The sequence below is a fragment of the Engystomops pustulosus genome, chromosome 8 (genome assembly GCF_040894005.1).
Source record: "Engystomops pustulosus chromosome 8, aEngPut4.maternal, whole genome shotgun sequence".
Classification (NCBI taxonomy): Eukaryota; Metazoa; Chordata; class Amphibia; order Anura; family Leptodactylidae; genus Engystomops; species Engystomops pustulosus.
The window spans coordinates 7,858,724-7,871,495 of NC_092418.1; the positions used below are offsets into that span (position 1 = coordinate 7,858,724).

General features: G+C 40.6%; 1 protein-coding gene across 1 annotated transcript in view; it reads right to left on the minus strand.

Moving 5' to 3' along the window:
- SEZ6L2 (seizure related 6 homolog like 2) overlaps positions 1 to 12,772 on the minus strand; it is a 90,174-nt gene that overhangs the window by 43,658 nt on the left and 33,744 nt on the right. Inside the window, exons 3-5 of the mRNA XM_072119473.1 lie at positions 7,620 to 7,868; positions 7,402 to 7,535; positions 7,060 to 7,252 (exon numbers count right to left, since the gene is read on the minus strand). Of these exons, the coding sequence (XP_071975574.1) occupies positions 7,060 to 7,252; positions 7,402 to 7,535; positions 7,620 to 7,868 (576 nt within the window). The remainder of the gene's footprint in view (positions 1 to 7,059; positions 7,253 to 7,401; positions 7,536 to 7,619; positions 7,869 to 12,772) is intronic.

Consider the following 12,772-nt stretch of genomic DNA (forward strand, 5'->3'; position numbering starts at 1 on the left):
AATATAACTACTATAATACTGCCCCCTATGTACAGGAATATAACTACTATAATACTGCCACCTATGTACAGGGATATAACTACTATAATACTGCCCCCTATGTACAGGAATATAACTACTATAATACCGCCCCCTATGTACAGGAATATAACTACTATAATACTGCCCCCTACGTACAAGAATATAACTACTATAATACTGCCCCCTATGTACAGGAATATAACTACTATAATACTGCTCCCTATGTACAGGAATATAACTACTATAATACTGCCCCCTATGTACAAGAATATAACTACTATAATACTGCCCCTATGTACAGGAATATAACTACTATAATACTGCCCCCTATGTACAGGAATATAACTACTATAATACTGCCCCCTATGTACAAGAATATAACTACTATAATACTGCCCCTATGTACAGGAATATAACTACTATAATACTGCCCCCTATGTACAGGAATATAACTACTAAAATACTGCCCCCTATGTACAGGAATATAACTACTATAATACTGCCCCCTATGTACAAGAATATAACTACCATAATACTGCACCCTATGTACAGGAATATAACTGCTATAATACTCCCCCCCTATGTACAGGAATATAACTACTATAATACTGCCCCCTATGTACAAGAATATAACTACCATAATACTGCACCCTATGTACAGGAATATAACTACTATAATACTGCCCCCTATGTACAGGAATATAACTACTATAATACTGCCCCCTATGTACAGGAATATAACTACTATTATACTGCCCCCTATGTACAGGAATATAACTACTATAATACTGCCCCCTATGTACAGGAATATAACTACTATAATACTGCCACCTATGTACAGGGATATAACTACTATAATACTGCCCCCTATGTACAGGAATATAACTACTATAATACTGCCCCCTATGTACAGGAATATAACTACTATAATACTGCCACCTATGTACAGGGATATAACTACTATAATACTGCCCCCTATGTACAGGAATATAACTACTATAATACCGCCCCCTATGTACAGGAATATAACTACTATAATACTGCCCCCTATGTACAGGAATATAACTACTATAATACTGCCCCCTACGTACAAGAATATAACTACTATAATACTGCCCCCTATGTACAGGAATATAACTACTATAATACTGCCCCCTATGTACAGGAATATAACTACTATAATACTGCCACCTATGTACAGGGATATAACTACTATAATACTGCCCCCTATGTACAGAATTATATAACTACTATAATACCGCCCCCTATGTACAGGAATATAACTACTATAATACTGCCCCCTACGTACAAGAATATAACTACTATAATACTGCCCCCTATGTACAGGAATATAACTACTATAATACTGCTCCCTATGTACAGGAATATAACTACTATAATACTGCCCCCTATGTACAAGAATATAACTACTATAATACTGCCCCTATGTACAGGAATATAACTACTATAATACTGCCCCCTATGTACAGGAATATAACTACTATAATACTGCCCCCTATGTACAAGAATATAACTACTATAATACTGCCCCTATGTACAGGAATATAACTACTATAATACTGCCCCATATGTACAGGAATATAACTACTAAAATACTGCCCCCTATGTACAGGAATATAACTACTATAATACTGCCCCCTATGTACAAGAATATAACTACCATAATACTGCACCCTATGTACAGGAATATAACTGCTATAATACTCCCCCCTATGTACAGGAATATAACTACTATAATACTGCCCCCTATGTACAAGAATATAACTACCATAATACTGCACCCTATGTACAGGAATATAACTACTATAATACTGCCCCCTATGTACAGGAATATAACTACTATAATACTGCCCCCTATGTACAGGAATATAACTACTATTATACTGCCCCCTATGTACAGGAATATAACTACTATAATACTGCCCCCTATGTACAGGAATATAACTACTATAATACTGCCACCTATGTACAGGGATATAACTACTATAATACTGCCCCCTATGTACAGGAATATAACTACTATAATACTGCCCCCTATGTACAGGAATATAACTACTATAATACTGCCACCTATGTACAGGGATATAACTACTATAATACTGCCCCCTATGTACAGGAATATAACTACTATAATACCGCCCCCTATGTACAGGAATATAACTACTATAATACTGCCCCCTATGTACAGGAATATAACTACTATAATACTGCCCCCTACGTACAAGAATATAACTACTATAATACTGCCCCCTATGTACAGGAATATAACTACTATAATACTGCTCCCTATGTACAGGAATATAACTACTATAATACTGCCCCCTATGTACAAGAATATAACTACTATAATACTGCCCCTATGTACAGGAATATAACTACTATAATACTGCCCCCTATGTACAGGAATATAACTACTATAATACTGCCCCCTATGTACAAGAATATAACTACTATAATACTGCCCCCTATGTACAGGAATATAACTACTATAATACTGCCCCCTATGTACAAGAATATAACTACCATAATACTGCACCCTATGTACAGGAATATAACTGCTATAATACTCCCCCCTATGTGCAGGAATATAACTGCTATAATACTGCCCCCTATGTACAGGAATATAACTACTATTATACTGCCCCCTATGTACAGGAATATAACTACTATAATACTGCCCCCTATGTACAGGAATATAACTACTATAATACTGCTGCCACCTATGTACAGGAATATAACTACTATAATACTGCCCCCTATGTACAGGAATATAACTACTATAATACTGCCCCCTATGTACAGGAATATAACTACTATAATACTGCCCCCTATGTACAAGAATATAACTACTATAATACTGTCCCCTATGTACAGGAATATAACTACTATAATACTGCCCCCTATGTACAAGAATATAACTACTATAATACTGCCCCCTATGTACAGGAATATAACTACTATAATACTGCCCCCTATGTACAGGAATATAACTACTATAATACTGCCCCCTATGTACAGGAATATAACTACTATAATACTGCCCCCTATGTACAGGAATATAACTACTATAATACTGTCCCTATGTACAGGAATATAACTACTATAATACTGCCCCCTATGTACAGGAATATAACTACTATAATACTGCCCCCTATGTACAAGGATATAACTACTATAATACTGCCCTCTATGTACAAGAATATAACTACTATAATACTGCCCCCTATGTACAGGAATATAACTACTATAATACTGCCCCCTATGTACAAGGATATAACTACTATAATACTGCCCCCTATGTACAGGAATATAACTGCTATAATACTGCCCCCTATGTATAATACTGCCCCCTATGTATAATACTGCCCCCTATGTACAAGAATATAACTACTATAATACTGCCCCTATGTACAAGAATATAACTACTATAATACTGCCCCTATGTACAGGAATATAACTACTATAATACTGCCCCCTATGTACAGGGATATAACTACTATAATACTGCCCCCTATGTACAAGAATATAACGACTATAATACTGCCCCCTATGTACAGGAAAATAACTACTATAATACTGCCCCCTATGTACAAGAATATAACTACTATAATACTGCCCCTATGTACAAGAATATAACTACTATAATACTGCCCCCTATGTACAAGAATATAACTACTATAATACTGCCCCCTATGTACAGGAATATAACTACTATAATACTGCCTCCTATGTACAAGAATATAACTACTATAATACTGCTCCCTATGTACAAGAATATAACTACTATAATACTGCCCCCTATGTACAGGAATATAACTACTATAATACTGCCCCCTATGTACAGGAATATATATCTACTATAATACTGCCGCCTATGTACAAGAATATAACTACTATAATACTGCCCCCTATGTACAGGAATATAACTACTATAATACTGCCCCCTATGTACAGGAATATAACTACTATAATACTGCCTCCTATGTACAAGAATATAACTACTATAATACTGCCCCCTATGTACAAGAATATAACTACTATAATACTGCCCCCTATGTACAGGAATATATCTACTATAATACTGCCCCCTATGTACAAGAATATAACTACTATAATACTGCCCCCTATGTACAGGAATATAACTACTATAATACTGCCCCCTATGTACAGGAATATAACTACTATAATACTGTCCCCTATGTACAAGAATATAACTACTATAATACTGCCCCCTATGTACAAGAATATAACTACTATAATACTGCCCTCTATGTACAGGAATATAACTACTATAATACTGCCTCCTATGTACAGGAATATAACTACTATAATACTGCCCCCTATGTACAAGGATATAACTACTATAATACTGCCCTCTATGTACAAGAATATAACTACTATAATACTGCCCCCTATGTACAGGAATATAACTACTATAATACTGCCCCCTATGTACAAGGATATAACTACTATAATACTGCCCCCTATGTACAGGAATATAACTGCTATAATACTGCCCCCTATGTATAATACTGCCCCCTATGTATAATACTGCCCCCTATGTACAAGAATATAACTACTATAATACTGCCCCTATGTACAAGAATATAACTACTATAATACTGCCCCTATGTACAGGAATATAACTACTATAATACTGCCCCCTATGTACAGGGATATAACTACTATAATACTGCCCCCTATGTACAAGAATATAACGACTATAATACTGCCCCCTATGTACAGGAAAATAACTACTATAATACTGCCCCCTATGTACAAGAATATAACTACTATAATACTGCCCCTATGTACAAGAATATAACTACTATAATACTGCCCCCTATGTACAAGAATATAACTACTATAATACTGCCCCCTATGTACAGGAATATAACTACTATAATACTGCCTCCTATGTACAAGAATATAACTACTATAATACTGCTCCCTATGTACAAGAATATAACTACTATAATACTGCCCCCTATGTACAGGAATATAACTACTATAATACTGCCCCCTATGTACAGGAATATATATCTACTATAATACTGCCGCCTATGTACAAGAATATAACTACTATAATACTGCCCCCTATGTACAGGAATATAACTACTATAATACTGCCCCCTATGTACAGGAATATAACTACTATAATACTGCCTCCTATGTACAAGAATATAACTACTATAATACTGCCCCCTATGTACAAGAATATAACTACTATAATACTGCCCCCTATGTACAGGAATATATCTACTATAATACTGCCCCCTATGTACAAGAATATAACTACTATAATACTGCCCCCTATGTACAGGAATATAACTACTATAATACTGCCCCCTATGTACAGGAATATAACTACTATAATACTGTCCCCTATGTACAAGAATATAACTACTATAATACTGCCCCCTATGTACAAGAATATAACTACTATAATACTGCCCTCTATGTACAGGAATATAACTACTATAATACTGCCTCCTATGTACAGGAATATAACTACTATAATACTGCCCCCTATGTACAAGAATATAACTACTATAGTACTGCCCCCTATGTACAGGAATATAACTACTATACTACTGCCCCCTATGTACAAGAATATAACTACTATAATACTGCCCCCTATGTACAAGAATATAACTACTATAATACTGCCCCCTATGTACAAGAATATAACTACTATAATACTGCCCCCTATGTACAAGAATATAACTACTATAATACTGCCCCCTATGTACAAGAATATAACTACTATAATACTGCCCCCTATGTACAAGAATATAACTACTATAATACTGCCCCCTATGTACAAGAATATAACTACTATAATACTGCCCCCTATGTACAAGAATATAACTACTATAATACTGCCCCGTATGTACAGGAATATAACTACTATAATACTGCCCCCTATGTACAGGAATATATCTACTATAATACTGCCCCCTATGTACAAGAATATAACTACTATAATACTGCCCCCTATGTACAGGAATATAACTACTATAATACTGCCCCCTATGTACAGGAATATAACTACTATAATACTGTCCCCTATGTACAAGAATATAACTACTATAATACTGCCCCCTATGTACAAGAATATAACTACTATAATACTGCCCCCTATGTACAAGAATATAACTACTATAATACTGCCCCCTATGTACAAGAATATAACTACTATAATACTGCCCCCTATGTACAAGAATATAACTACTATAATACTGCCCCCTATGTACAAGAATATAACTACTATAATACTGCCCCCTATGTACAAGAATATAACTACTATAATACTGCCCCGTATGTACAGGAATACAACTACTATAATACTGCCCCCTATGTACAGGAATATATCTACTATAATACTGCTCCTATGTACAAGAATATAACTACTATAATACTGCCCCCTATGTACAGGGATATAACTACTATAATACTGCCCCCTATGTACAAGAATATAACTACTATAATACTGCCCCCTATGTACAAGAATATAACTACTATAATACTGCCCCCTATGTACAGGAATATAACTACTATAATACTGCCCCCTATGTACAGGAATATAACTACTATAATACTGCCCCCTATGTACAGGAATATATCTACTATAATACTGCTCCTATGTACAAGAATATAACTACTATAATACTGCCCCCTATGTACAGGGATATAACTACTATAATACTGCCCCCTATGTACAAGAATATAACTACTATAATACTGCCCCCTATGTACAAGAATATAACTACTATAATACTGCCCCCTATGTACAGGAATATAACTACTATAATACTGCCCCCTATGTACAGGAATATAACTACTATAATACTGTCCCCTATGTACAAGAATATAACTACTATAATACTGCCCCCTATGTACAAGAATATAACTACTATAATACTGCCCCCTATGTACAAGAATATAACTACTATAATACTGCCCGCTATGTAGATTCCTGTAATATGACATTTGTTACTATGTGATTATTGTCACCTTGGTAACGCAATTTAAATGCCCCGGGGCTGGTGGCGCGGTAGGTCTGAAATCGTACTGCAATGTGATTGGATGGACTACGGATCACCTGACCCTCCGCCATCAGGGTCTCATTGGCCAGCAGGAAGCGGTGGTCTTCTTCTAGACCTTCCACGCTCAGCGCCTCCTCCTTGGACAGGTTCAGCTTCTCCACCTGGAAAGAGACAATGTTGTCTATTATCTGTGTCTGGGAAAGCTGGGTGCAACCAATATGGCCGCTCTAGCAATTCATACAGGATTGTGGGAAAGCTGGGTGGTTCCTCGGAGGCGGCCATGTTGGGTGACATAGGGGGGGACACTTACCCGGATCTCCACTCCGTACCCCATGTACACGGAGACGCTGTATGTACAGTCCAGGCCCCCGAAGAAACTGCCCCCGGAATATTCTGGGGCCTCCAGGAGCCCCTCCAGCTCCGAGATGTTATTGTTACATAGAACTGCGGAGAAGAAGACAGAACAGTAGAGATGAAGACTCCTGCGGCCACAGTGGGACTACAACCCCCAGCATGGCGTCCCCTCACCTGGGCTGTGCACGGTGGTCACGGTGGTGGTGGTGATCAGGGTGGTGGTGGTCTCCTCCTCGCCCTCAGAGGGGCCCGGGACTCCTGTGGGTGCTGGGGACGGAGGGGTCAATGTACTCAGGGGGGGAGGAAGGGAGAAGGACCCGCCAACAGCCGTGGTGAGGACCCCCGAGGTCTCGCTGACCCCCGCAGGAGCCAGGTCATCGCTCAGAGACACCGGGGCCGCCCGGGTGGGGACAGAGGTCGTACCTGAGAAAGGGTAAAGAGCAACACATCAGCATACTCCAGTCACATCCAAAGCTGCATCCAAAATCTACTGACTCCATCAGGACCTGCTGCATTGTCACTGGAAGCTCTGGTAGTAATATAGAGGTCTGGTCTGGGGTCTGATAGTAATATAGAGGACTGGTCTGGGGTCTGATAGTAATATAGAGGTCTGGTCTGGGGTCTGATAGTAATATAGAGGACTGGTCTGGGGTCTGATAGTAATATAGAGGTCTGGTCTGGGGTCTGGTAGTAATATAGAGGTCTGGTCTGCGGTCTGATAGTAATAGAGAGGTCTGGTCTGGGGTCTGATAGTAATATAGAGGTCTGGTCTGGGGTCTGATAGTAATATAGAGGTCTGGTCTGGGGTCTGATAGTAATATAGAGGTCTGGTCTGGGGTCTGATAGTAATATAGAGGTCTGGTCTGGGGTCTGATAGTAATATAGAGGTTTGGTCTGGGGCCTTATAGTAATATAGAGGTCTGGTCTGGGGTCTGGTAATAATATAGAGGTCAGGTCAGGGGTCTGGTAATAATATAGAGGTCTGGTCTGGGGTCTGATAGTAATATAGAGGTCTGGTCTGGGGTGTGGTAGTAATATAGAGGTCAGGTCTGGGGTCTGGTAGTAATATAGAGGTCAGGTCTGGGGTCTGGTAGTAATATAGAGGTCAGATCTGGGGTCTGATGGTAATATAGAGGTCTGGTCTGGGGTCTGATAGTAATATAGAGGTCAGGTCTGGGGTCTGATAGTTATATAGGGGTCTGGTCTGGGGTCTGGTAATAATATAGAGGTCAGGTCAGGGGTCTGGTAATAATATAGAGGTCAGGTCAGGGGTCTGGTAATAATATAGAGGTCTGGTCTGGGGTCTGGTAATAATATAGAGGTCTGGTCTGGGGTCTGATAGTAATATAGAGGTCAGGTCTGGGGTCTGATAGTAATATAGGGGTCTGGTCTGGGGTCTGGTAATAATATAGAGGTCAGGTCAGGGGTCTGGTAATAATATAGAGGTCAGGTCAGGGGTCTGGTAATAATATAGAGGTCTGGTCTAGGGTCTGGTAATAATATAGAGGTCTGGTCTGGGGTCTGATAGTAATAGAGAGGTCTGGTCTAGGGTCTGGTAATAATATAGAGGTCTGGTCTAGGGTCTGGTAATAATATAGAGGTCTGGTCTAGGGTCTGGTAATAATATAGAGGTCTGGTCTGGGGTCTGATAGTAATAGAGAGGTCTGGTCTGGGGTCTGGTAATAATATAGAGGTCTGGTCTAGGGTCTGGTAATAATATAGAGGTCTGGTCTAGGGTCTGGTAATAATATAGAGGTCTGGTCTGGGGTCTGATAGTAATATAGAGGTCAGGTCTGGGGTCTGATAGTAATATAGGGGTCTGGTCTGGGGTGTGGTAGTAATATAGAGGTCAGGTCTGGGGTCTGGTAGTAATATAGAGGTCAGGTCTGGGGTCTGGTAGTAATATAGAGGTCAGATCTGGGGTCTGATGGTAATATAGAGGTCTGGTCTGGGGTCTGATAGTAATATAGAGGTCAGGTCTGGGGTCTGATAGTTATATAGGGGTCTGGTCTGGGGTCTGGTAATAATATAGAGGTCTGGTCTAGGGTCTGGTAATAATATAGAGGTCTGGTCTGGGGTCTGATAGTAATATAGAGGTCAGGTCTGGGGTCTGATAGTAATATAGGGGTCTGGTCTGGGGTGTGGTAGTAATATAGAGGTCAGGTCTGGGGTCTGGTAGTAATATAGAGGTCAGGTCTGGGGTCTGGTAGTAATATAGAGGTCTGGTCTGGGGTCTGGTAGTAATATAGAGGTCTGGTCTGGGGTCTGATGGTAATATAGAGGTCTGGTCTGGGGTGTGGTAGTAATATAGAGGTCTGGGGTCTGGTAGTAATATAGAGGTCAGGTCTGGGGTCTGATAGTAATATAGAGGTCTGGTCAGGGGTGTGGTAGTAATATAGAGGTCTGGGGTCTGGTAGTAATATAGAGGTCAGGTCTGGGGTGTGGTAGTAATAGAGAGGTCTGGGGTCTGGTAGTAATATAGAGGTCTGGTCTGGGGTGTGGTAGTAATATAGAGGTCTGGGGTCTGGTAATAATATAGAGGTCTGGTCTGGGGTCTGATGGTAATATAGAGGTCTGGTCTGGGGTCTGATGGTAATATAGAGGTCTGGTCTGGGGTGTGGTAGTAATATAGAGGTCAGGTCAGGGGTCTGGTAGTAATAGAGAGGTCTGGTCTGGGGTCTGGTAGTTATATAGAGGTCAGGTCAGGGGTGTGGTAGTAATATAGAGGTCAGGTCTGGGGTGTGGTAGTAATATAGAGGTCAGGTCTGGGGTCTGGTAGTAATATAGAGGTCTGGTCTGGGGTCTGATGGTAATATAGAGGTCTGGTCTAGGGTGTGGTAGTAATATAGAGGTCTGGGGTCTGGTAGTAATATAGAGGTCAGGTCTGGGGTCTGGTAATAATATAGAGGTCAGGTCAGGGGTCTGGTAGTAATATAGAGGTCTGGGGTCTGATAGTAATATAGAGGTCAGGTCTGGGGTGTGGTAGTAATATAGAGGTCTGGTCTGGGGTCTGATAGTAATATAGAGGTCTGGTCTGGGGTCTGATGGTAATATAGAGGTCTGGTCTGGGGTCTGATGGTAATATAGAGGTCTGGTCTGGGGTGTGGTAGTAATATAGAGATCTGGTCTGGGGTCTAATGGTAATATAGAGGTCTTGGGTCTGATAGTAATATAGAGGTCTGGTCTTCGGTCTTATGGTAATATAGAGATCTGGTCTGGGGTCTAATAGTAATATAGAGGTCTGGTCTGGGGTCTGATGGTAATATAGAGGTCTGGTCTTCGGTCTTATGGTAATATAGAGGTCTGGGGTCTGATAGTAATATAGAGATCTGGTCTGGGGTCTAATAGTAATATAGAGGTCTGGTCTTCGGTCTTATGGTAATATAGAGGTCTGGTCTGGGGTCTAATAGTAATAGAGAGATCTGGTCTGGGGTCTAATAGTAATATAGAGGTCTGGTCTTCGGTCTTATGGTAATATAGAGGTCTGGTCTGGGGTGTGGTAGTAATATAGAGGTCTGGTCTGGGGTCTGATAATAATATAGAGGTCTGGTCTGGGGTCTGGTAATAATATAGAGGTCTGGTCTGGGGTCTGATAGTAATAGAGAGGTCGGTCTGGAGTCTGATGGTAATATAGAGGTCTGGTCTGGGGTCTAATAGTAATATAGAGGTCTGGTCTGGGGTCTGATGGTAATATAGAGGTCTGGTCTGGGGTCTAATAGTAATATAGAGGTCTGGTCTGGGGTCTTATGGTAATATAGAGGTCTGGTCTGGGGTGTGGTAGTAATATAGAGGTCTGGTCTGGGGTCTGATAATAATATAGAGGTCTGGTCTGGGGTCTGATAGTAATAGAGAGGTCGGTCTGGAGTCTTATGGTAATATAGAGATCTGGTCTGGTGTCTAATAGTAATATAGAGGTCTGGTCTGGGGTGTGGTAGTAATATAGAGGTCTGGTCTGGGGTCTGGTAGTTATATAGAGGTCAGGTCAGGGGTCTGGTAGTTATATAGAGGTCTGGTCAGGGGTCTGGTAGTAATATAGAGGTCAGTTCTGGGGTGTGGTAGTAATATAGAGGTCTGGTCTGGGGTCTGATGGTAATATGGAGATCTGGTCTGGGGTCTGATGGTAATATAGAGGTCTGGTCTGGGGTGTGGTAGTAATATAGAGGTCTGGTCTGGGGTCTGGTAGTTATATAGAGGTCAGGTCAGGGGTCTGGTAGTAATATAGAGGTCAGGTCTGGGGTCTGATGGTAATATAGAGGTCAGGTCTGGGGTCTGGTAGTAATATAGAGGTCAGGTCAGGGGTCTGGTAGTAATATAGAGGTCTGGTCTGGGGTGTGGTAGTAATATAGAGGTCTGGTCTGGGGTCTGATGGTAATATAGAGATCTGGTCTGGGGTCTGGTAGTTATATAGAGGTCTGGTCAGGGGTCTGGTAGTAATATAGAGGTCTGGTCTGGGGTCTGGTAATAATATAAAGGTCTGGGGTCTGATAGTAATATAGAGGTCTGGTCTGGGGTCTGATAGTAATATAGAGGTCTGGTCTGGGGTCTGATAGTAATATAGAGGTCTGGTTTGGGGTCTGATAGTAATATAGAGGTCTGGGGTCTGATAGTAATATAGAGGTCTGGTCTGGGGTCTGATGGTAATATAGAGGTCTGGGGTCTGGTAATAATATAGAGGTCTGGTCTGGGGTCTGATAGTAATATAGGGGTCTGGTCTGGGGTCTGATGGTAATATAGAGGTCTGGTCTGGGGTCTGATAGTAATATAGAGGACTGGTCTGGGGTCTGATGGTAATATAGAGGTCTGGTTTGGGGTCTGATGGTAATATAGAGGTCTGGGGTCTGATAGTAATATAGAGGTCTGGTCTGGGGTCTGATAGTAATAGAGAGGTCTGGTCTGGGGTCTGATAGTAATATAGAGGTCTGGTCTGGGGTCTGATAGTAATATAGAGATCTGGTCTGGGGTCTAATGGTAATATAGAGGTCTTGGGTCTGATAGTAATATAGAGGTCTGGTCTTCGGTCTTATGGTAATATAGAGATCTGGTCTGGGGTCTAATAGTAATATAGAGGTCTGGTCTGGGGTCTGATGGTAATATAGAGGTCTGGTCTGGGGTCTAATAGTAATAGAGAGATCTGGTCTGGGGTCTAATAGTAATATAGAGGTCTGGTCTTCGGTCTTATGGTAATATAGAGGTCTGGTCTGGGGTGTGGTAGTAATATAGAGGTCTGGTCTGGGGTCTGGTAATAATATAGAGGTCTGGTCTTCGGTCTTATGGTAATATAGAGGTCTGGTCTGGGGTGTGGTAGTAATATAGAGGTCTGGTCTGGG